This window comes from Zonotrichia leucophrys, chromosome 1, assembly GCF_028769735.1.
Source record: "Zonotrichia leucophrys gambelii isolate GWCS_2022_RI chromosome 1, RI_Zleu_2.0, whole genome shotgun sequence".
Taxonomy (NCBI): domain Eukaryota; kingdom Metazoa; phylum Chordata; class Aves; order Passeriformes; family Passerellidae; genus Zonotrichia; species Zonotrichia leucophrys.
The window spans coordinates 39,109,136-39,135,917 of NC_088169.1; the positions used below are offsets into that span (position 1 = coordinate 39,109,136).

At 39.1% G+C, this 26,782-nt stretch overlaps 1 protein-coding gene across 2 annotated transcripts in view; it reads right to left on the reverse strand.

The window, feature by feature from the left end:
- Positions 1-26,576, reverse strand: part of ITGBL1 (integrin subunit beta like 1) — a 125,156-nt gene extending 98,580 nt beyond the window's left edge. For both annotated transcript variants that reach the window (XM_064718338.1, XM_064718258.1), the window contains exons 1-2: positions 26,353-26,576; positions 24,865-25,076 (exon numbers count right to left, since the gene is read on the reverse strand). In XM_064718338.1, coding sequence (XP_064574408.1) covers positions 24,865-25,076; positions 26,353-26,432 — 292 coding nt within the window. In that variant the 5' untranslated portion in view covers positions 26,433-26,576. The remainder of the gene's footprint in view (positions 1-24,864; positions 25,077-26,352) is intronic.
- Between the last annotated feature and the right edge of the window lie 206 nt (positions 26,577-26,782).

A 26,782-nucleotide genomic window follows, 5' to 3' on the forward strand; every position in this document is an offset into this window, starting at 1 on the left:
AGGTCAGTTTCCTCTGGGTGCTTGGAAGCAAAAGTGTTTGCCCTGTACTGCCCAGTGTTGCACCTCTCTATCCTCATTTGAAAAATGCTGACAAAAGGCCTGAGCATTGCCATGGAAACACTTTACCCAATATCCTTGTAAATCTATTTGCCAAGGGAGGCATGGGTCTGCAAAGCATTAACACACTCTCACCTCCTAAATAACCAACATGTACTTTCCTCAAACAAAATCCTTTTGCCACTGTTTTAAAACCAATGCCACAAGGGCTTTTTTTTTTTTTTCCCCACCCACCCTAGGAACTGCAAGTGCAATTCCAATTTGCACAAGAAAGATTTAATTTCCTTCTCATCTCAATCAGAAAGCGCAAACTGGCCCTGGGAGAAAGCTGGAACTATTGGTGAGAAGGCCAGTAAAGACCGGTTGGGTTGGGAGCTTTACTATACACCTGCTTTTGTTGCTTCTGAGGACAAACCTCTAGGGTCCTCTGAGCTGAAACATGGGAGGAATTGAGATAATAATGAGGATGATGCAGCCTGAAAATGCCATGCCCTCCCTGAAGCTGGCCCTCCACCTGTCCTTCCCTTGCCTGGGAAGGGAAGTGATGGCCACAGAATTATCTCCCCAGGTAATGTTTTCTACTGCCCCCCTTTCAACAGCTCCCACTAACTGAATTCACAACTTAATGATTTGCTTCTATAGCACATCTTGTATTCTCCTGGGCTCTGAAACAAGCTTCCTATAAGCAGATATTACTGTATTTCATTCTATATAGGCTTTTTTTCACAAAAAGCTACAGGCTTTTTTTCACAAAAAGATTCAATAACAGTCCCCATCTATTAACCCATCAATTTAATATATCTGAATCTTTCCATAATCTGTCATACTGTTAGTTTTTCCACTGTTTCTATGGAATCTAGTTGAAGAATATCTCAAAAGTTTGAAAGTTTAGCCTTGTTAAATAAACTAAATTACACAACAAAGGGATAAATAGTACCCTTTTCCATAAAAAATAATTCTATTTTCTCAGCATTATTTTCTCAATTCAGGCATTAAATTTAAAGCCAGTTTTAATTCATTTTTGTTCTGTGTGATATTCACTTCCAATTTTCATATTCAGTAGTTCATTATATTCATAACCAATTTGCAATGTGCAACCTTTCTAGATATACACAGAAAGTCCACTGTGAATGGTCAGTGCCAATTTCAATCAGTGTTTTCCCCTCTGCTCATACTGCCAAGTAATTTTCTCAAGGAATCCATAGAGAGCATATCAGTAGGATGCAATCATCTTTCTTGTAATAATTGTTGTTAAACACTATTATTTCAATACTATTATTTCATTAATTAATCAAAGTGATGTCCAGACATTGGCCACTTTCCATGCCAGCCTTGCAAGATCCAGACTTTATTTCATGTCTGCCTCTGTGAAGAATACTCTGGGTGTTAAAGCTGGACATTGCCTACTCCCTGCCCAGAGTACAAATTTCATGATGAAAAGAAAATTCTGCTCCTTTTGCTACTTCTTTTATTACTGTCATGGTTTGAGCCTGGCACAGAGCCAGTGCCCCCCATGAAAATGCCCTCACCCTGGTGTCTGCTGTGAGATGTGACCAGGAATAAGCAAAACAAAAAAAATTGAAAACCTTACAAAAAAACCACTTTCCTCCTCCCCACTACCTGACTTTCTCAATCCGATACATTCTCCCAAATCACCAACTGCCCAGCCTGGCACCACACTTTAGTATACTCAAACTTCAGTTCATGAAGAGGAAAGGAGTCCTTCTTGTTCCATAGGCTTCCCCTGGAAACACACTGAAACCTCGTGTGCTTCCCTGTCACTTCGGCACCGCCCGGAAAAAAGTCCTTTTGCCGCTTGTGACATCTTCCTTCCATGCCCAGTGCTCTCACCACCGTGCATGGACTAGAGCTGCTTTTAGGGTTGTCTTTTAAGGATGCCTTGTCTCACTCCAAAAAGGCACAGTCTCTGCTTTGGGACATCTGTCCCCCCCATATTTTTCCAACCCCCTGGGGCCGGGGGGTCCTCACGATGAACCCTCCTGGTTCTGAGCCACTGCTTCCCCCTAAGTGCAGTCTCTGTGTCACAGGAACAACTGAGTCCATGGCCACAAGAAAAGTCCAGCCAAAAGGCCACTCCAAATCATCTCTCCCCATTCAATCATCTCCACGTTCTTCGGGCCAGGTCCTTGTCTCATCTCATCTCTTATCTCCCTTCTTATTCAGCTTCGAGGAGGATTAGCATTTTTGCAAGGCCCCAATCATGAAAGAAAGGGGTTAAAACTTTCAGTCTCTGTCCCGGAGCTGCGGCACTCCCACACACGCTGCCGCTCCGGCCGGGCACTCTTCCCCCCCTTCTCCTCCTGGGCCGGCTGCTATCACATTCGGTGTCGCCGGCTCTCTCTCTCCCTCCTGGGGGGGGGCGATGGCTGCCCGAGGGCTGACTCCCTGGGATCTTCCACCCTTCCATCCTCGAGGGCCTCCTCACCTCCCATCTCTGTCCAGGCCCAGGGCCTACCACGTGGCTGCCCCTCCCCCGCCCAGCAGCAGCGGCTGGACAGGGGAGGGAGATCTGACTTCTTCTCCTCCACGTCCCAAGAGAGCCTGCCAGGGGCAGAGCTCTGCTTTTTAACCCCTGTGTATTCTCGGAGGTGTGTCCAAACCCCACTGGCTACACCAGGTGCCAGTATCAAACTCTCGAACATCCATTGGTTTGACCACAGCATCCCAGAATTCCCACTTCTTCCTGGTCAAACCACCACAATTACTCTAGAGCTTTCCTGGCCCTTTGGACCTATTTCCCCTAATCATCAAGCACAAGATCCATGAACAGAACATGGATCACATGAGCATCCTTGGTGAGTCAGACTTATCACTATTCTAGTGCTGTATGCCCTGATCATCCTGACTCACAAAACTCAGACATCCCCTGAGGGTAAATAAAACATAAAGAACCCTGGTAATCTACAGGTCAGTGCTGTAAAGCTGCTTTCCCCTTTTGAAAGGAGTACATTCAGTAGACTCACAGATTTACAGTGGAGATCTTTAAGCCTAGACTGCAGAGACCAGATGTACTTGACCCTGTTCTCAAGGACCTATCCTTGACTGAAGAGTCACTTCACCTGAGCCAGAATAACCTCTCAAGCCTCAGGCAAGCCCATGCTGATGGCTTGAACTCATGGTTCTGGACTGGCACAATTCTGTCCACTATGTCCCCCATATACCTCTGCCAAAGACAAAGAAAATCAAAAAGGCGCATTATTTCACAGGTGGCTCAGTTCACTTGTTGTGCTGTGTGACAAGGTCCTTTGAGCTCACTGCAGGTAGGAGGCCTCCTGCAACACAGAGGTAAGGAAACAGAAGCTTTTATGTCATGTATTTTAGGCACAATACTGAAAAATCCAGGATAGCAACTGCAAATAACAAATCTATGTAAGGTCGAGCAAAGCAGTGCAGGCACGACCTGCAACCATGAGCTCTTGTCCCAGGTAGCTCCACACTCATTTCAGGTGCTGATTTAAAATGCCACCTCAGTCCTGGGGTCTATGACTCAAGCCAATTCAAGACAGAAAAGTGGCATTCTGAAGAAGAAAATCCTCTCAGTTCTTCAAAGGGCAGACAATTTTTGACCTGTGTGAAGGCATCACATGTACTTCTTCAGCATGCATCTGTGGTCATCTCTTCTCTAAAATTAATACCTTTGAAAAGGTATTAATACACTGGGACAAAAACAAGTCATATCTTGTTAATTCCATCAAATTTGAGTTTATCTAGGGAATCATTCTTTATCCCCCACCATGTGCATGACTCTTGTTCCTTCTACTGAGGCTCTCTTTATTGCACATTCTTTTTGAATTGTGAATTCTTTTAGTTCTATTTAATGCTTCTCTGATTATGTACTAATAATAATGTTAGAAAATATCTTTATCAACCATTCTGCCAGTCTCACTTTCTTGTAAATTGTTATCAATATCCAATGCCTTTTTAAATCAGCAGGTCCTTTTGAGAAAATAAATTGATTAGTGACTGTTAGTAGAAGTTCACTATAAATGCATCAATAAAATGAGAATCCATTCAAAAACAAGAGCCTGCTTCTGAGACTGCTTAATGTAAATGTAAACATTAATGATGGCGAAATTTTTTTTCTAAATTGGAAGACTTTCAATAAGAAAACAAATGAAGCACAAAATAAAGGTGTCCCAGCTAAAGAAGCACTTAAACAACCAAACTTGTCATTTCTTTAAAGAATTAAGTCAAGTTAATTTGAAGAAAATTAATTTTTTAAAAAATCTATAAAACCAAGGTGACAATTTTAAATTATATTCTTATTCATTAATTCTTTATCAACCCAATCCCAAGACAGTTCTTCTGGTATTTTATCCCAAACTTAGAATACCTCACTGGTCACCTGGATCATTTGGAGTTTTTAACATTACTATTATATATCATCTTTAGTTCTAATAAAATAATATGCAGGCTGAGCATTACCTTATAATTCTGGTGAGCAAGTTTTCATGCTTAGATTTTAAATTATTTATTTTAATATAAAAAAATCAATTGGTCCCTTGATAATAAAAGTTGAAACAGTATTTTTTATTAATCATATGATAGTTTGTCACTCTTCTCAAATACAGAACATTAATACTCATTGAACAAATTCACTTTTTCTGCCAAAGTACTCAGCAGTGCTAAGAACTGCCACTGTGTTCTTAAGAAGAGATTTTTTTACCTACCATAGTCAAAAATAACACATATTTTAATAATTTAAAGATGTGTTGTTTTCAAATTGCTTCCCAAAGTGGAAGTCACTGTGGTAGTTTTCTGTTTAATTATATATTATTCTGCAGTAGTTGGACAGATACATTATTTGTAAAAGACATAAAATAGTATAGGAGGAGGTGTTACTGTCCTGTGAACAATTCTTGGTATCAAAAGTGTTGTGGGGCATTTTTTAAACAATTTATAAATTAAACTGCCTAAATTTGTAATCTTTTTACCTGCTTTATTTTTACTTCAATTTTTTATGTAATGCTAGTAGAAAAATTAACACATCAAAGCTGTTTAAACTTGCAGGTAATAAGTCTTTCAGTATTTATGTCTCATCTTTGTCTCTCCTGACTAAATTCTGTAAGAAGTAATGTCTTCTAATTAAAGGGAAAGAATGGATGAGGGAAAAAGGAAACAGTGGAGTGTTAAAATTTCTTTCACTCCCAAGGTACTATTTGACCAGTGAATTTATTTTTCTCATACTTGCCAACAATTTTGCATTACATTTTTTTAATAGTAATAAGACTGTATACTACATATAATTTAATTATACTGTTGACCAATTTTACTTTTTCGATTCAGTTCTATTGGTATCTCATATTGGAAAGTATTTTAGTACCATTTTAGGGCAATATTTCTAAACACAACAACGTTTCACTACAGTTTACAGTAACAGCCAAGGCAATGAATGGAAGAAAGATTTAACTAGCAAAACCAACCTGGGCTTAATCTGCATTAAAGCAGATTAAATCTTAAATCAATAAGGTAAAAAGAATTAGAAATGCAACTTTGGGAAAAAAAAGAAAACAACAAACAACCGTTATAAGTTAGAGTATCAAAGTTAGGTACCTTTCCTCTGGTGTTTATTTGCATAATCCAGTGGAAAATGGCATAATATGCAATTCCTTGCATTACCCTAGTTGGAATAATGCAAAGTATGTTCACAATAAATAGAGAAACTTTCAGCCAAGTACGGTGAAAATTATCTTTTTCCAAGAAAAGTGTGAGATATAACTGGCAAGAGTCAGAATTTTAATTTAAGCATGCTTCATGTGAATAGACTGACAGCTGTGAAGACAATAAAAGGGTCTGTAAGTGTCAGTGCTTAATAAAACAAAGTAGCATCGAAGAAAAATACACTACTCAAAGGAGAGGGAAGCCCAGCTTTCTCCTATGTTTTAAATGTTTTCCTTTAAAAAGTTTTTAATGTTATTGACAGTTTTCAGTCTGACACATTTTCTAAAGGTGCTATACCCATCTTACATCTGCATATAAATTCATTACCCTTCAATCAAAAAACTTAAGTGATAATTTTGTAAAGCCTGTTGTTGCCTTTCTCAATGTACTGTTTCTTCTAAAGTCAGTATCAGTAATTTTTCTTTCCTTTTTTCCTTTTTGTTACTAAGAGCAGTGTGGATTTTTGAATATTTGAGCACTACAGAGTTTTTGCTTTCCTCTTCAAATCTAGGAAAAACATACCTTTGTTTTATTCAATTGATATAAAGTAGACATTTTTTAAAACTTCTTCTTGAAATGACGTTAGGTAAGGACAAGACATGGTCCTAAATGTAGCTACTTGGATTGGCAAGGGTTCTGTTATGCTTTTATCCTGTAACTTTTCAGTACTCTGATTGTACATAGAAATTCCTGGGAGCATCAATTTTCAATAGTAAATTACAGCATACATCCAATAATGCTAAAGCAAGGTTCAGAACTATATCTCAGAAATATTAGACAAAGAAATAAAATGCAAATGCAAGAAGGAAAAAAAAAATAAAATAAGGAAAAAACTCCATGCCCCAAGGTGGCTGCCTTCCTGTGCTCACCACCTTCATTTCGGCGTGTGTGATGCAGCCCAGCAATCCCTCATCCTTTTAGGTCACCTCCATTAACTTCCTTGCAGCAGGAGGTTTCAATTTAGTCATGGTCTTAACATCTGGCCCAGCTGGGGAAGCCACCTACAACATCCCCCTGAAGGGGGACTGCCTTGACTTAGCTTATTAGTACTGGGGAGGAGAAAGTTTGTGCCACCTACTGTTCCTGCCTCCAACTCTTGGCATTCAGTCCAGGCAGGAAATCAGTTTTTAGGTGCTGCCAAACTGGAACCTCACACAGCAATAAGTTCACAGTGCCATCCAGAACTTTGTAATAAAGCAAATCTTGAGCACCTCTTCATATTTACTGAGCAATGAAATATCATGCCAGAATTAAAGGGTGCTTCTGAAAATAGTTTGAATGTGAATCAGAGGATATTTCAGCAGATCCAATGGAGTAATTACAGGGTAGGAAGAACAAACAGACTGTAATAGATAAGTGAGACAGGCAATCATAGACAAACTGTTTACTTCCCTGCTGATGGATGAATAGAGCAAAGGGTCACCTAGGTGGTTTTTTATTTAACTTTTTTTTCCCTGGCAGATTTATTCATGAAATCAGGCTTAACAGACGAGATTGAGCATTTTTTTAACATGAAACAGTTCTATGGAAGTCTTCAACCACCATGCAAAATAGTTTTTATTATGGAAGGATGGTAATTATGTCCCTTTTATAAAAGGAAAGATGAGACACAAGGTTAACAAAACCTATTCCACAGTCAAATTGAGCTGGGGCAACAAGACCTTCCAATCCTTAGTCATGTTTTAAGCAGAGTCAAAGCAGCTGCCTTTGCTAGGCTGTAATCAAGTGCTAAGAAAAAAACCTTTGACTGAAGCTCCCAGAAACTGTGAGTCTTGGAGTCATTAAGCCTTTCATGACCAGTGACCAACCAGCTTGATAAAGGCATGATTTACTAGGCACAAAGTTTGAGACACAGATGGAAGTTTTACGACTTCATCTTCCACCAAGAGGGACATATTTAGACCCAAGCAATAAATCCAAATTTTCTTGTTTGATTTTTTTTTAAATTTGAATGATGAAATTTTCATGTTCATTCAGTGTATTTTCGATTTATGAACTCTTAAGGTCTTCAAACTTCAAAACTGCTCAGCACTAGTGAGCAAGTTTAACCCTCTGCTTTCTATCACGTGATCATTTACCACTTGTCTTCCAACAGAAAATGCCCAAATGTTCATCACATACTCCACAGAGAAACCTGGGAACAATCTCTGCAACTAGATAGCATGTATGCAACAGCAAAAGCCAAGTCTCCTAGTGGCTTGAGAGGTCAAAGAAGTATGGGAAACACAAAGTAACCTGGGGCAGATGGACAGATTGTGTGCAAAAGAGGTAGGCAGAACTACCTTAATTAACAGATTTTCCTCAAAAGACAATCAACAATAGTTTTTCCTTTTCTGTGCTTGATTTTTTCCTGATGTAAACTAAAGAACTTTATTTAAAAAAAAAAATCTCCCAGGATGAAATTATTATACTTTTCATTTTAAAACATGGCAAAATAGAGCAGTTTAGTTTCATAAGCCACCTCTCCTCATGTCAAAAATTATTTTTAACTGTTCCTAATTTTTGTCAAATGAGTCAGATAATTAAGCATTATTTCAACAGAAGTTAATCTGTGCTTCTCATTTTTTTTGTCTTGTCACATCGACATACTTTGACTTCATGTGTATGACAACCCTGAGCAACTCTGAAGACAGCCCTCCTTCAGCAGAAGGCTGGACTGGCCAATCTCCACAAGTCTTTTCCTAAATCATGCTCTGATCATATTCTGGTAAACTGGCTCCAAACCAGATCATTCTTTCTGTTTTCACCATTTATCTACTGCTGCTAAAAAGATGGCAAAACACATCTCTAGACAAGGCTTGATCTGTGCCACAAAAATATATTATTGCATATTTATAATAAAAGGTATATAGAAAAGGGGATTTTCTTCAGAGGGGTTTCTAATTCATGTATACCTTTCTCCATTTTAATTCTGCCAATATTTATGCTTGATCATCAGAACCAGCATTTTACACAAAAGCAAAAAACCCCGAAAAAATAGCGAGCAAGTAAGCAACCAACCAACACAACAACAAAAACAAAACAAAGAAAACCCCAACTGATTAATTCTGGTATGTGATAGATTTATGATAGATTCCTGGTGGGGAGTAAAACTGGATGTATACATCTGAATTTCAGAAAGGAGTACTTAAATTCTTTTGATCGTGAAGTATAGTTGGCTGGTAATGCTGAATGAGTGACACAATCAAAATCATGACACAGAGACAGCTACTCTCCACAGTGGTAAGAAAAAGTGCCTGAAAATTCCATCTCAGCACAGCTCATAGTAATATGGCAGAAATTTAATTTTCATAACCCTGTCATTTCTGCTGTCTGAAAAACAAAAACCAATGTATCCTTCGCTACTTGCACCTAATTTCCTTTTTGCACGTGCTAATTTTACTGCAACCACTACAAACACTGCAGGCAAAGTAACTGAAGTTTTGCAGGCAGGCAGAGCAACGAAGCAAAATGACTGTTGTTTATAATAGGTATTAATAGCTGTATTGATTCCTATCTACTTCCCCTTCATTTCATCCTCTATGATGAAATGCTTTCTTTCATCCTCTGATGAAATCCTCCTGATCATCCTGTAGGATGAACAGTTGCCTCTAGGCATCCTCTACACAATTTGTTCCAATACCAGTGTTTCTGTCAATTCCCTGTTCATTTACCAACTGCACAATTGTTTATGAGATTCTGAGGACCAATTCTCATTACTCAGGAACCAAATAACACATCTTGAAATTTTGTGGCAATACTAGCTTAAAATATTTACAGCCCCACGAATCTATTCAGCAGACTGTACAGCTCTACATCACTTTTCATTCCCCAGGATTTGTAAATCAGAGAGCATTCTTATACTATTTGCAAAACAGCACAGGTGATCAAATTTCTCATTTATACTAAAACACAGGTGGAAATACATTTGGGAGAAAACACAGAATTCAAGAGCTGAACTGATATAAATGGTATGCAATACACTCTTCCGAGAGCCTTCTGTAGCACATCCTACTGTTACATGTTTGGAAATTAGCAGAAAAGATTAACTGAAATCTCTACACATCACTAGAACACCATTAAAAAAAAAAAAAAAAAAAAAAAAACCAAGTGGTTTCAAGATACATTTGCAGACTAAGTAGCTCCTGACAGAACTAATGTTGCTGTATTGCCTCTGGAACTGTCTGAAAGCCAGGTATGTGCAAGTGTAGGCTTGGTCAACACACACACTTGCAGCAACAGAGAAACTGCGTGTAAGAACAGCAGAACAGATGGCCCTTAACAGCCATTAAATATGCCTATATTCCATTTTAAAATCAAGGAATCTTTGTTTTTAAGGTTTACATCTCAAAACAACAAGAAAATCAGCGACGTCTGACTTCACTGATTTGTCTCTATAGAAACCAGAAGAAAGACTCTTAGTTTTCAGACAGTGATACTCGGCTCACCAAATCACTCCACTGCATTCAGACTGCTTCTGGTTTAGTTTTCAAACTTATAAGTTTCAAAAGCTATGGTGCAAGTATTACCTGGAAATGCTTATTTGAGATATTCCAGTACTTTAGGTGGAGAATGAAAAAAAAAAAATAAATTGCAGTTCTATCATATAAGGAGTATGAAAGTGCTTTTATTATTAAAGTGTTACTACCTGGGAAGAATCTAGTACTGGGGGGAAAGAATGAAGATATTGAACTATGCTCATTTCCTTGCTGATTTGATTTTAATGTCAAAACATATAATGCCAATACAATATGTTTCAACACAGCAGTCAAACAAATCATCTTTTTTGGCTCTTTCTTACATTTCTTCTAGAAATAAATCTCGCTTATCCAAATGTCTAAAATAGGATTTCCCTGCCTAGCTGTTTGCCTAGAAAGGCATTAGTATTTCCCTATTGATTTTTGGCATCTGTCAGTTTAGTCTCTCTTTTCTATACCACATGCACAATGTCTTCAGGCATTTGTCTCCCCCATTTGCAGGCAGCATAAAACCACTGAGCTAGGAATTTTGTGAATGTTACCATCACAAAATTAAGTTACTGTTTAAAAACTGTTGCTGCTATAACAGACCTACATTTTCCTGTTCTGAGGAACATTTTGTACTGCTTGAGGTTTCATAAATTCCAGCTGTCCCTTGTATATGAAGTTTTTACATTTGTTTCCAGCCTTTGATCCTTTTCTTCTCACTTTCACCACATTAAATTTTTCTACGTGCATTTTCATTCTTTTTCAGCCAAGCAGTAAGACACAGCAGAGCGGAACTCTTGGCTTCTGATGGTTGCCAGAAGGTGTTAGGAGGTATGTAGCCAACTTAATGCTCAGTCTGATCCGTTTTTGAGAAAGGATTTAAAAATTTAAACTGACAGTTCAGAATAGAAACAAGAGCTTGAGGTTTTGACACGGCTATGTTCAAAAAAACAAATTAAAAAAAAAATCTGCTTAAGGAAAGAAAGTATTATTACAAAGGTGTTGAGTAGATGACCAAATGAAGTTTTAGTTTATAGGTAAGAAAGTGACTCTGTATACAGTGACATTAAAGTAGGGACTAAATTAGCAAAACTATATGACTCACTGAAAGACATTTAAAACCACTTATGTGACTCACATGGGAAGAGAAGACAGATCAAGAGGGTACAGAGGGAATGTGCATTATGTGAAGACAATTGGACTCCTCAACATCAGCTTCTGTCACTGCACTGGTGAGGTGACAATTCTGTCACAAGGCACAGATGAAGTAGCATCACCCATTAAAACTACTGCTTTTCTTCTGGGGTTAACCTTACAAAAAATTTAAGCACCATAAAGTTATTTAGTTTTATAGAATACACAGCCCAGAAATGCAGATGCTCCCCTTAGAGCACTTTCTGATTTCATGGCTTCTCAGCAGCAGCAGCAGTGGAATGACACAGTATCAGCCAGACCAGAACACAGCTCCAGGAAGGGCTTGTCCAAAGGGATGTGGGGAACACTGGGCAAAAGGAGAAGTTAGGCAGTGATGTTTTCATGTTCATTGCATACGGGAGAAAAGGAGAAGACTGGGGAAGCTTTCTGTGGGTGGAATTCCCTATTTCCTTCCTACAAATGTGCACAAGTGTGATGAATACCATATGCTTAGGGAATGCAGGAAGATCAAGAGAATGAAACAAGGAAGAAGAAATATTCATCCAGACCTGTGCTGTATGCTGCGGATACAGAATTACCCTGTGCATTCATGGGTGATTTAGCTGAAGAAGGGAATAGTAGAGGCAATTTCCCAATGACCAGTGATATGAAAGAAATCAGGAATGAAAGTTCTGTCCCTCAACAATGGCAACACCTTTTGACTTATGATAAATCTAAATAATATTTTCAGCTATCAGTACAGGGTTCAGTTCATTGCTGTCTAAGAATAATTAACTTTCTAGAAGTATAATTTTGCATTGAGACAATATAGGGAACATACATTTGTCAGCATGGCAGCAGTCAAAAAAATAAAAGCCAATATACTACTACTTGCTTCCCCTGTTTCATTATCTGACAAAATATTTATACTCATTTGCTTTCATTGAAAAATGCAGACAAGATGTGGTTCCTGTTTAAGTAGGAATTATGTTATTTGATGTTCAGTGGACCCAACAAGAATTAAGAGCTTCTAGAATATAAGTTTTAACATGATCTATTTTGGTGTACATCAAATGGCAGGGCAACCATTCACTATCACTTGGTATTTTGTTCATTTTGTCATAACTCCATAAGGTCAGTAGTTGACTGAGAATCCATTTGTTAAAGCAAAGAAAATTAAAAAAATAAATGTTTCAAGTATTGGATAAAACATGTTTTCCATGACTCTGAGCTTGTTACGGAAGTCTATTTACCACTAGTATCTAGAAACAGTAATTTATGCCTTTCTATTGAAAAGATGCCTAAACTTAAAACAAGCAAGCTTGTTCTCAGAATCATTTCTGCTTAGAGACTCCGCAGTCATCATTTAAAAATGTGGTTATTTAAAAACACACTCATATTTTATTAAGTATTTTAAACACTGCATAAAATTGAAGTTTTTTCTAGTAATAGATTAAAATAAATGGTTATGCATCATTTTCAATAAAGTATTACATTTAGAAACATTGCAGCATGACAAAAACTGTGTTTATACTACCGCAGATCCTCCTCACTAAGACAGAGTATCAGACTGAGGATTGGTTTCACAGCAGCATCAAATAAAATCAGCCTCAGAGACCTCTGGAAGAGATCATCTGGTCCACTTCTTTGTCTGGACTCACAAACAAGTGTGTGTTGATCCCTCTTGACTTGTCCAACCTGTTCTTAAACCCCCAGCTAGAGATTCCACAGTCTCCCTAAGACAAGCTTTTTTATTGTGGTCAAAATCATTCCATCTCTTGGGAATAAGAAGCATAATTGACAGGTTTGAAGAAACTAAAGCAAACTATAAAATTTCAGCATGCTGTGCCACCTTTTTTCAGGAAGAAAAAGGGGTGAATCAAGCAGAAATGAAGATGCATGAGTGTACACCATTTATGCCTTTTTTAAAGTTTCTGTGGTTTAGATTCATATCCTAACAAGCTCCCCTACAACTGAACAACCTGCACAAATAAAGCATGAGCTAACAAAGAGTGTTAGGTTACACACAACTGAGTTAACTTCTACAAAGTCTGTGAATAGCCAAAACAGTTCAGCTCCTCTTGATGACATGCCTCCTTTGAGATCCCTGGGACACAAGAGCAGAGGTTATTGGTTGGAGAAAGAGCCACCAGGGAGTGCAAAGAGAGCCAAGGTGGATCTGACTTCCACCCACTCCTCATGGAAACAACTGTTCTTTGATGAGCCAGAGGAACAGATTAGGACAATTGTGAGGAGCAGTGCCAAGGAACTGAGCCAGATATAGACCACCCAAAAAGCAGAAAAGACTCTGTCAAGAGGGAATGGAATTAGTAAAACGAATTGGCAATTGGATCCAACCAAAATGCTGCAAGTGGGAGTGGCAACCACAGCTCATGCAGAAAAAGATGGAGAAGAAGCCAAGACAACACCTGAAATGCAAAAATACAGAGAACTGGAAGCCCATGAAAGGCCAGAGGAATTATGATATTGTCTCGAAAGAGCTTGATACATGTCATTCCAGAAAGAGTAACATTATTTTTAAAACCTCTGAGTTCTTTTGATAGGCACCCATGAAATAAAAGGAAGTCTGTGGTCACTGTATTCTTTAGGTATTATCCTTCAAGACATCATCCAGCAAGAACTTCATTCAGAAATTCTCAAGTGAGACGACCTTTTGAAACCATCTACAGAGAAATCATGTTGTATTTTCTGGACAATATCTGCAAATAAAAGTTTTTCTAACCTGTATGTAAGTGTACCAGACGTACATTTAAAGCAGTTGATACATTTAGAATGGAATTTCCTAACTTACAAGAAGTCATATCCAAAAGCTTTAGGATGGTGACACGAGAGGGAGTTGAGACTTACCTTTCTTATCCAATTACAAAATCTTAATTTTATTATGGCTTTCCAAACCAACAGACCATTTAATAAAAGCTGGGATAGATCTCTCAGTTTAAACAATTCCTTCATTTATACATCTTAGTTTAAATCTTTGAAAAATGGGTTTTCATTTATCAGAATGTTTTCTCACATAACTCTCATTCCTGCTAAGTCTAACTCTGACATTCTGGAGAAAAATTATTTTGGTCAATGTCCTGTCAAATTACCATTAAGTAACATATAACTCTTTAAAGTAGCACAATACTCAGGAGGAAAACAAAACAGAAAATCATGTAAAATGCTGTCAAGCTTAAAAGCATTCAAAACTTTGGAGATGTCGTTATTGTTATTGTTTTACTATTACCACTTGCAGATAAATGACAGGGTCTATATTTTGCTGCTGTAATTTTGTCTGCTATTACCCAGAGGTTTTGGCCAAACAAGGGCCAGAATTGCCATGAGACCAATTCTCTGTTGGCATAACTTTATTGATTTCATTAGACTTTTGTCAGCAGAAAACATTGGCTTCTGTTTAGCTTTGAAAAACATAAAAAGCAGCCACACCATCTGCTTTTATTAAAACATATTTTTAACCTGAAGAGTAAAGATGAGTGACAGGACCCACTCCTAAATCCAACAAAGTACACGACTGAGGTTTGGTAATTTTGCCAATCCCATCTCCAATCGACTTTTCCTGTATGTCTACACAAAGCTTGTAGGAAGTTAAACATTATAAATTTTGAAGAGACAATTATTTTTTTATTGTGATACAGAAATCTATGCCACATTTAAATCTCTTTGTTTGTAACCAATGCCAATGATATACTCTAACATTTCTCTGCTATGCTTCGATTAACTAAGCAGCCTTGGGGGAAAAAAGAAGGCAGTAAGAAATATTCCACTACTTTTCACTGTAGGATGATGCCCTAAAGCCCCGTGAATGAGAAATGAAAATGTTCTAGAGAGAGAAAAAATTCACTTTATCTGGGTTTGCTGAACAAAAGGATTTCCACAAATGCCAACTGCAGGCAAACTCACATAAATGGAAAGTAGTTGTACCCATTGCAATAGCTCCTACATTCTTTATTCCCATCCAGAGAAACTGGATTGTAGGTGATGGACAATTTTCCTTCAGGGATAGCTGGCAACTTGATCTCTTCCTAAGCACAGCCTAGGAATTGTGCTTCAATATACTTGCTGTGTCTCTGATGAGGATTACGTGTGGCTTGAAACAGAAGCGAAAATTAAATAAAATTATTTCAAAAGAGAGTCATTAGAAGAACCAGTGCAACAACAGTATTTCAATTAAGTGCTTCAAGACCATTTTCTGATTTTAAATATATTTCTTACTGGTTATCGGCTTCCCACAGAATTTACCAGACTTCAAAGGCACCAGAAAAAAAGAAATTGTAGTACTCATTTACACGATTCTGTACAGAAGGTCTCTGCCTTACCTCTGCATGTTAGACTACAAATGTACAATTTATTCCCTGCCACTATTCTTTCCAGCTTAAAAGCTGTTGAGAAAGGAGTGAATCTGTCAAGACAATTAGCGCGAAAGTGTGGTGTGTTCTGTGAGACAGCATAAGTGTTTTTTTCATATAAAATATATAGTGATTAAAAGGCACAATTCGGCAAAAGCATTCAGGAGAACCACAGTGCAATATGTTCTTATATGACTTTTTGTCATGGCGTCACCACCATCCAGCATGATTTGGTCCTTCTGCAAGTATGCTCATGACATGAAATTGGTTGTCCTCCTCCATTTCAGTTCCTTCCTGTCCCTAAAGTAAGAGGTCTGAACTTCTCCAGTAACCCTTCAAAGCATGACTTTACAAACAACCCTTTCGAGGATGGTGGTCTGGAACACAGTCCACCAGGCATATCACTGCACCTACAGTTCTCTGTGGGATTGACCTGCTACAAATTCACTTCCCTATTTATACGTGGAACACTTTTAAGCTGAAATACACTGAGTGTTTTCATAAAACCAAGTTGCTCTCACTTGGAAAAGACACATAGAAATCAACAATTATTGAACACCTAATGCACAGGTAGCTCTTAGGAAAAAGAATACATGACTATTTTTTGTAGGAAACAGTATTTTTAGGACTAAAGCATGAAACATAAAATGTGGTTTTGACACAGCCCTAACTGATAGTTTTAATACTAACAGATTTTATTCTTATACCTCATAGGGACTTGGTGGTTTGAGAGCCCATAGGAAGGACTCAGACACTTGGGTTTTCTTCTGAGTCTCATTATCAGCCTTAGATGATCAGAAGGCGTATCCTCAACTTTCCCTCTCTTCAATATCAGAAGAAAAACACATACCCTCTAGTAATTTGTTGCAAGAACTGCAAAGAACGGTGGATATGAGAGCTGCATGCTGTGACCATCACAGTTCAGTTCCATATACCAGGCATGTTCCCCACATTTGAAGTGGGGCTTGCATTTTTGGGAGGAACCGCATTACTCACAGAAGATATGGACATAGAAATGGTTTGGATTATGCAAATTTAGCTCTTGTTCACAGAATACCATTAATTATTCATCTCCTAAAAAATGCCGGTATCTTCATCTGCTGAAAAGACATTCAAATTTTATACCAACTCTACTTGTATCCAATAATTTCCAAAGGGGTAAGGCTAGACAAGAAATGAGTCTGGACATTTCAGGAAGTGGAGAAGAACAGGATTTTTTGAAGAGAAGCTTTTGGCTTCTGAGACTCAATGAGCTTGTACCATTGAGTTTCACAAGAATCCACTTACTTTCTGGGAAGTACTCTTTAAAACATTTGGAGTAAGGAAATGGGGTGCCAAGAAACCTCTGTTACCTGACACTGCTGTGTTACCAAACTCTTTGCCATGTGTGTTTCAAACATTTCAGGCAAATGAATGGATTAAGGTAAATAATAAACATTTAAACTCGCTTTCAACATGTTACCAAGTTTTTAAACTAAGCCATTTTAAACACCAGGAAGCGACAATTTTCCTCCTGTTGTTGCTGCATAAGTTCACTGAAGAAAACATAACAAATATAAAATTAAAAGATGCATAATAGTCCAAATGCACAGGACTCTTCAACAAAGGTAGACAGATTCAGCATTTCTTAGCTGTCAACCACACAGCTTCAAAATTTTAATAACTTTAATACAGCCTTTTAAGTAGATAGGAAATTATATGCAAACCAGGAAAAAAAATGAGCCATTTTTACATTCAGTAGCCTCTAACTCTGGATCATAAAAACTAACATCCCCAATATCTAAAATGACAGACACCACCTGGTTGAAAAGACTGAACAGGACCTGCTGGAGGCAGACAACTGGAAAAAGCAGGCTTGAGAAAGGTAGACTTTGGCAGTCTCTTTGGGCCACGGGAGGATTCTCCCCCAGCCCACTCACAATGTCCCCAGCCTAGAATTGCCCCCAGGAACAAAACACTGTGACCAGGTGCTCTAGTTAGAACATCTGCTGCTGCATTAAGCTGCCAAGGCAACAGCATTCTGCTGTGACGTTTTCCAAATCACAAAGTTAGTACTCAGCTCACTCCTGGCAGTGTCACAGCTGGGACTCCCAGCGACCTTCCCCACAAAAATGGCCCAGATATGACTCCAAAAGCTCTGACTGCCACTCTCCAGGTGACTGACAAGAAGGTGTCCCAGATGTACCACTGATGCTACTCAGGTGGACAGGCAGAAGCGCAAAGCAGCTCTTTGAAGAAAGGGGACAGGTGCAACTCCAGTTAAAGTCTCTTGAATCCTTATTCTTCTACATACAACAATATGGTCATGTGTTACAGGGCTTGCAAGGGTTTCAGGGTGAAGAGAGAAGCAAGAATGTTGACCTCATGTTCAGAAGGCTTGATTTATTATTTTATGATATATATTACATTATAACTATACTAAAAAGAAATAGAGAGAAAGTTCTCAGAATGCTAGCTAAGCTAAGGATAGAAAAGGAATGAATAAACAAAGGTCTGTGTCTCAGCACAGAGTGAGACCCAGCTCTGCCATGAGTGGTCAGTAAATCCAAACTTTCACCCAAGACCAATCACACATCCACCTGTTGCATTCCACAGCAGTAGATAACCATTGTTTACATTTTGTTACTGAGGCCACAGCTTCTCAGAAAGGGGAAAAATCCCAAAGAAAGGATTTTTCACAAAAGATGTCGGTGACAGTCATGCAACTGCTCAAGCTGGTGTTCCAGCCCACTCCCAATGGATAAAATTTACACAAACCCTTATCTGCAAAAATTACTCCCTCCATCACTGAGAAATGAAGCTTTTAAATAACCTTTAAAAATAGTGTTTGAAAGAAGAACAGGTTTTTTTCCCTTCATAGTCCTTCCATTTCCAAAGGAAATTTGGATCCAGCAGTACAACTGTGTACACCATAAACACACCACAACATGGCCTCAACAACCACACCCCTCCAGTTAAAACACTGGTAAGTTCTGGTACCACATATATACTATGGGGTCCTTCTTTGCATGGCCAAAATCAAACTCCAGTACTGTTTAGGCACAAATTGCCCTTTGTCCTGGGCAGCTCTAGCAATGAGTCCTTTCCTCTCAGAAAAGCTCATAGGAACTTTTTAATCAGTGATGTTCTTTTTAAAGACAAACTACTTGGGAACACTAACATTGAAAGGTCTACAGTGCCATAGGTGATGACTGTTTCAAATCCTTGACAGGACCAGCTGCCAACAATAAAACTTTAAATAAGCATAGAAAATTATATCAAGACAGTCAGTTTGTCCAAAAAAGGCTGTCATAAGAACACATGCTGACACTTATCCACTGTTAAAGCAGGTAAAAAAAATTAATAAACACTTGTAACATTAAATACACCATCTACTTTCTATTCACCATATCTTTTTCATAATAATGATTCTGAAACACAAATAGAATGTTAATATATACAGTCTACGTAAGCCATTTTTTCTGGCACCCCAGACCACAGAAGGACAAAAGGTGAAGGAGATGCTGCTCCCCACCTTGTTTTGCTGTTGGTGCCAGACTGAGGGACTACATTCCAGCTCTGCTAAGTGCTATAAAGTCATTACATTTCCACATGCCCAACACACTCACTTTTACTTTTTAAACTAACACCTATTTTCCATCAGTAGCATCTACAAATAAAGGTGCTCAAAATGAGGGCTAAGCAACTAGGTACATAAAATTTAATAAGTTACTTTTAAGATGCTTCCCTTCCATTAATCCCCCCTGCAGTTTTTGTGTCTAAGCTTCCTCCTGCCTCACACACCATGGCTATGAACCCACACACTGCACTTGGAACTACAACAATTGTCAATGTATCAAAGGCTGCTTGATTTTACCTAGATCAGGTACCAACAGCACAAAGTTGAGAATAATACAGGCTTTAGCTTGTGCTTTTTGTGTCTGCTGGGACCTCAAGCACTTAGCAAGGAAATGAACCTGCAATGAGGTCTATGCTATCACGATTTCACTTCTTCTAGAACCTGAGGAACCTGTTTTGAGATGAATATGGATGCTATTATCACACCTACACACCCCTGCTCTGGGAGGAAAAGTCACAAAATGCCAAGTTCTGAAGTCCAGACTAAAGCAAACTAGGTCAGAGCAGGCTTTGTCAGTAGCCTCCTGCCCTATTTTTAACTTGATCTTTTAAGGAGGCTTTGTCTCCAATGGCCAGGTGTGTCACAGTTGAATCTTTGCAAACATGGCCTCTAACACAGAAGAGGCTTATACACCTGCTCTCAAAATCCAGGGCTTTGAATTTCACTTTGGATCAAATGGCAATCAATGCAGGTCACAGGCTGACTTTTCTTCACACTTTTAGCAAGAAATGCTGCTCAATGAACAATCAGCATGTCAGACTTCTCTTCGGTATGAATACAAAAGCACATTTGTTAGAGCCTTTCCAGCTCAACTTCGATAGCTCTGCCAAAAGACACTATTCAGTTTCTGTGCAAAGAGCAGTCCTCAGCCCAAAATGTTCACCAAATTCTATCTTCAAATTCCTAACTCTCTCAAACTGCTGTGTAGTACCATACATCCAGTAAACTTCCATGGATGCATAGCTATGTATTACATTAATACTTCATTTTGGATTTATCTTGTTATTTCTACATCTATTCCTAGTCAATTTAATTTTTCACTTGCGTTCTCTATATTGTTTAAAACCTTACAGACCAGGAAACAATGACACTCAAATTCTTTAGTCTTTCATATTATGCATGATAATACCTCTGTTTGAGAAAACCGACGACTAATGCCAGCATTATACTGCTGAACTAGTATTAAAATAGGTACAGCACCCACAGCTTTGGAGAAAGAAACAGAAAAAAATCTTTCATTGGCCTGAAAAACAGCAAGTTCCACAGCAACTGCTTATGGAAAATCAGACTGTGCCATCATTTTTCAGTAGGTGTAAAAGGTACTTCAGTTTGGAAGGAAAATTATTCATAAAATCTTAATAACTATGAAAAAAACCCAAAGATAACAAATACAGTTCTGAGCAAAGACAAGCCTTCTTCACGTGTTGCTGCCTATGTTGTCACCAAATTGTATCTGTCTTTTCATCTAACCTACTACAGTGCAATCATAGATGTCCCAGCCGACAGTTCTTGTGGCGCATTCTCTAAGAACATCTGAAGTGTTCCCACTTCAGTTGGCCAAGGAAATCTATGCTTAGTTTAGTTTTTCATTTGTTGGGAATTTAGCTGCTAGAAAATGGAAAAGTACAAAACCATGGCTAATTCCAAGTCCGGCACCTGCAAGATAACAGTGTCCTTGGGCCTAGCTGTGGTAGGATAACAAACAGTGAAAGAGGCATGAGAAAAGAGACATGTAACCCCTAAGGAATGAGGAAGAGTTGATGGTATAGTTTAACCAATAGATTGCTTAGCTTACAGAATATTCATAAGCTTATTACTTGCTGTATAAGTGTCTGATGCTCTCTTCAATAAACGGAACTTGCTTATCACTCATATTGAGTGTCTGAATCTCCCCTCACCGACAAATGGCTTGACCCCGACAAAGGCCTCATTTTTTTTTCTCTGTAACATTCATTAATTGCAGACACAGTAAAATATATATATAAAAAAAAGAAAATAAAAGAATAAAAAACCCAACCAACCAAACAAACAAAACAAAAGAAAAAGCAAAAACCCCAAATGAACAAACAAACAAAACCCACAAAAAAATTAATTAAAATGGATTTTCCACTATACTGCAGAAACCCCACAGAGCAATAGATATCAAGCAGTGATGTGACAGGAATTAGTCCTGTATTCCACTTTCCCTTGCACACAATATGGGCTCCACTTATGCTAAGAAAGCCTGAGGCAATATGCAACTGTCTGAGGTCAGAACTACTATCTGCAAAATCCAGCAACAAGTATATTGTCTGTTCTGAATGAAGCATAAATCCTTTGGGGATCTGATTGTTTTTGATTCAGTCTGCCTCCTCTTAGCTCATCTCCCTGAATATTGGTAACAAAAGATAAAATAAAGATGTCCCTGACATTGCAAAGAGAATGACAGGACAGTATCTACTTGATTTCCTCTACACCCCATGATACATAAAGCAAATAAAAAGATCAGCAGGAGGACTGGAGACTTAGTGATTCAGATGGCACACAGTACTTGTTTTCTCTCTTCTTTGTTTCTGACTCCATGAGGGATCACCTGTTACTTTATCAACCCCAGTGGGATAAAAGGCAAGAAAATTATTTTAACTCCTTCTAAAGCACCTGGAAACATAATTGGAGAGAAATACAGCAAAGTCTCAAGGGAAAATAAATGGACAGCGACATTTAAATCTGTTCTTCTTCATTACTCATGGCATAATCTCTTTCCCATTTTCATAAAAGGTTTATTAGAAAAAGCAAATCAATCAGATGGATAGCTGACATTTTCTTTACCTTCAGGCCTTCTCTCTCCAGAATATGATTGTTCAATAACTGGTCCAGAAAGGGGATCTGACACAAAAAGCGCCTTTAAGATAATGAGCTGCATATTGAGCAACTTAATCTTTTGATCAGCTTGGGACATGCAAGGGAAGTGGAGGTATGTCTGAATTGACTGGCAGGGAAACACAGCTATCTTTGGTATTTGTGACTCAAACAACTCTGCCTGCCCACCTCTGAATATGAACATCACTGGTGATCAGACATCAGTCACTTGAAAAAAGAATCACTCTGGCAGCTTGAAAAGTAGTGTGTTTTAAACAGCATTAGCCTCAAATACCATGCCTTTCTAGAGGGATGTTGAAAGAGCATCTAGAAGTTCTCCATGTGGTACCAGTCAGCAGTTACTGCTGTTGCCTCTGTCAGGAGAGATCCACAATTAAAAGGGACAGCAAATGTCAAAATAAAATATGAAAAAGAAAATTAAAGCAGGAAACAGAAATAAATAGAACTGCAGAAAGACATTATGACTATTCACTTAGAGGAAACACAACTTCATCATTAAGTCAAAAAAATGGCCCAAAAATGCAAAGAAAGAGAAATATGTCATACACTGAAAATTGGCCTGGTGATGTAATGTTAAGAAACATCACTGGATGCAGTTCACTGAACAGCTGGGTAAGGGAAAGAATTATTCATACAAGCTAAGTCCCAGTCTCTTGCCTAGAGTTATCCTAGATCTGACCTTCTTTTCTATGCTCCCTTCCTCCCACATACACACAATTTCAGTGACTAAAAACATGGTGGAAAAATGAAGAGGGCAACAAGCACAGCCTGAAAGGAGGTGCTTCACCAAGTGGACCCCAGCTCTGGAGGAGTTACCTGGGGCTGCTCTCCTGCATTGCTGGGCAGTCCTGGACTGCAACAAAGTCAGCTGGATTTTTAGCATAATTGTTGATAAGCCAAACGAAGAAAGCTAAACTCCTGCACCCTTCACAGTTGTTTCCCTCCCCAGGACTTTGTACTCAATTTTTTACTACTTTTTTTTTTTTTTCCAGAAGAGAGAATTCAAATTATCTCACATCTCAGTGATAACATGGTAACAAGCCTTCAATACTCCAGCTAGGAGTGACAAAGTGACAAGTACAGAAAATCATTTTTAAAAAAACATTTAATCACTTAACATTCACATCTTTGAACTGCTGCATGAAGTACTACCCGAAAGCTAAATATTGTTAAGAGATCTCTTGGCTCTCTTTATTCTGTGTGCACACTATACCACCAAAGCCCTTACAAAACTTGCAGCCACTGTTCATGATATTAACAGGAACATGATGGTGGAATTTACAATAGAATATTAAAATTGAAGGAGCATTCAGTTTCCCTTTATGCAATTAACCCAGCAACAACAGCAAGCACTTTGAAATAACAGTACCAATCAAAAACTTCATGTTTGGGACAGCAAAGCAGTGAAATGCTATGGTATTTCTTATGTAGGGGGATTTAATACTGCTTACTGCAGAGTCTATGAATCAGTTTCTCTACAGAACTCTAAAGCCACAGGTGCCAAATATAAATCTTTTTCTCATAATCCCATTCTTGGTCCTTTCATGTTATTACTGGACTTCCTGCATAAATTGTTGCTAAAGTAAGTTTGGTCCTTTTTCCTACAAAATTTGCCAAACCAACTGCTGGAATGCATTTGTATTGTCCTCTTACTAGAAGAATTTCTGTAACATTCCCATTGACCTAATTGCAGGTTTTGGCCTGAAAAGATGACACGTTTCTGTGAATCTGGTAAAGCTGTTGAAACAGGGATAGTAGAAATGAAGTACCCTTCTGGCCCCTTTCATCAAGCTCCAGGCTGAATCCCCTTAGGAATGTGATGGCATTTCTTTTCCCTGCTTTTTTCTAAAATCCTATTCTAAGCTGCTAAGAAAGAAAGAAAGAAAGAAAGAAAGAAAGAAAGAAAGAAAGAAAGAAAGAAAGAAAGAAAGAAAGAAAGAAAGAAAGAAAGATAAAAAAAAGATGAAAATCTGACCAAAATAACCCAGAAACTTAAGTAAAGACAGCTGGAAAGATGAAAGAGTGATAATGCTTAGATGTAAACCAAGCGACATGTTCCAACAACTGGCAGGAACTAAATTTTATCCCAGAAATGTATGTTATTAAAGAATACAATGTCAGTGGGGAAATCCCTGAAACCGCAACACAATTACATTGTTTTAAGTCTTTATTTAGAAAGTATTATCATTACGTAGAGAAAAACAGTTTTCATGTTTATATAGCAAATATGAGTGTGGTACATCTCACAGTAAGTATTTTTTTTTTAAAGCAGAAGAAAAAAATAATAATCACTGGACAAAATTGATTCTTTTTAAATAGTTTAAAGCCAGGGTAGATACCATAAGCCATCATTAGGCAAGCAATTCAAATAAGGAAATATATAAAAATGTGATCAATATTACATACTATATTAGACTTGAAACATAGTTTGCAGAGCCTCCAACCCAAAGCAACTTCTGCTTTTGTCCCTGATGCAGATGAATTTTGCTCTAAGCTAAGTCCCATTTTATGGCAGACACAGTGCCTGTAAATTGCATCCTTTAATCTGGCAAAATCCTCGGGTGTCTCCACCATTCCATTTAGAGTCATGTTTCAGGGACCCATATATAATCAAGTCTCTACTGTACCAGTGTGCTGTGTTCCTGTTTTTAACATACACTCCTAATTTTCTAAGCTTCTGTCACCATTAGGGCTTCCTTACCTGCGCAGATTTTCCCGTCGTAGGTCTCGCACACCCAGTCGTGGCACTCGCAGAGGGGACCATAGTATTTGCCGGCCTCGGTCACTTGGCAGATGCAGACTCCACACTCACACCTGCCTCTGTCACTGCACAGCTTCCCCCCTGGGACACGGCACCTGAGCTCCGACTCAGCCCGGGACAGCCGGCAGGGAGCAGGGATACCCAAAGCGCTCCTGTGGGGGACAGCAAACTGAGCGAGCTGCGGTCAAAGCCGGGGCTGCAGCTCAGAGCCACTGAGACCTTGGCTCATTTGAAACCACCCTCCTGTCACTGGCTTCAGCCAATACCCAGAATATTGTTCTTACCACCTCTTCAGCTACGGTTGCAAATTATTACTTGTCTCAAATCACCTAGTTTTCTTTGTTTTCATCAGAAACCTCACTGCTACCCGCAAGAATGCGTATACTTTATTTTACTTACCTTTTTAACTATATTGGCCTCATCTACTTTCCCATCAGGCATATCTGGTATATATGCACAGACACTTATAGTTTGATTATCCATCATGAAACATTTTGATCTTAATTACTTCAAAAAAGTTTAAAGATGCCATATACATCCAAACATCTGGATAGCATAACAGGAATATATATCATACAGAACACTAAAGGTTGATTCTAATAAAACGTTTGCCAAAGTAATCCTTCTGGTTGACAGACACATATGATCCATGAGTCCAGTGGAAAAGGAAACCAAAGTAATTGTGGGTTTCTGTAATAACACTGTAGGTTGTGGCTGTGGTTTTCGTAAAAGCAACAGAATCCAATTCTAGATCCGTAGATCTGCAGCTCTGCCATGCAGTTGTACCATGCACCAGAGCACATGGGGATCAGGACTTTCAGGACATTCTCAGGGGAAAATCACACTTTGTCGCATCAGGAACTGAATCATAGGAAAAACATAGGAAATCATAGGACTGCTCAGGCCAAAAACAGGTCTTCACAATGCTAAGGAATACTGAAGATGTAGATGAATAGAACCTGCCCTTTCTCAGATAGCAGATTTTGCAAGGCTCAGGGGCAAAGGAGGCACTGGCCTTAGGAGCCAGTGTGCGCTGGCTGTGGAGGAGACGCAGAGTGAAGGGCAGTGCACCTCTCTGTGCCACTGCATCAAAGAGCAGCAATAAGCATGGTTCTGTGGTTTGGTGCCTGCTCCACTCAGGCAGCAGAATCTGGAAGTTTGGGTGTAAAGAGTCATCACTAGTCAGGTCTTCCCCCTTCACTGCTTTCAGAGTGTGCATTTTGGGCATCAAATGCATCGTTGCCAATAACTCTGCAGTCTGCACACGCCCCTACCTACTGAGGTTCCCAGTGACCCAGAGCACTTTCCTCACCGTCACCTTTAAGGAGGCAGAGGAAGAGCCAACAAAGTGCTCCACCGCTCCCTCAAAATCACACTCCCGGCACCTCAAAATCCGCCGCACCCGTGAGAGCGGAGAGCCGCACTTACCGCAGGGCCGGGGGCCCGGCCGGCAGCGCGGGGCCCAGCAGCAGCCCCAGCAGCAGCCCCAGCAGCGCCGGTGCGAGCATGCTGCGAGCTGCGCCCAGCGCACCTGGCGCGGGCGGACGGACGGACGGACGGACGGGCGGACAGAGGCGGCAGGCACGCGGAGAGCTGCGCGCTGGACAAGCCCGGCTCCAGCGCTGCTCCCGCCGTGCTGCAGTGGCTCTGATTAGCTGCCTGGGAGCGGGATTTGGGCAGCGCTCTGGGAAGGAGGCCGGTGCCAAACCCCGAAGTTTACAGTCTAGGCAGGGAAGTAATTAGAAACAGTTGCTCAGCCAGATGGTTTATTTTGATGTTTTAAAAGTGGCCTGTTCACAGATGTGAACGAACTGTCTCCTTCTCAAAGTAGAGGCACCGTAAGTATTTGAGGTATGTG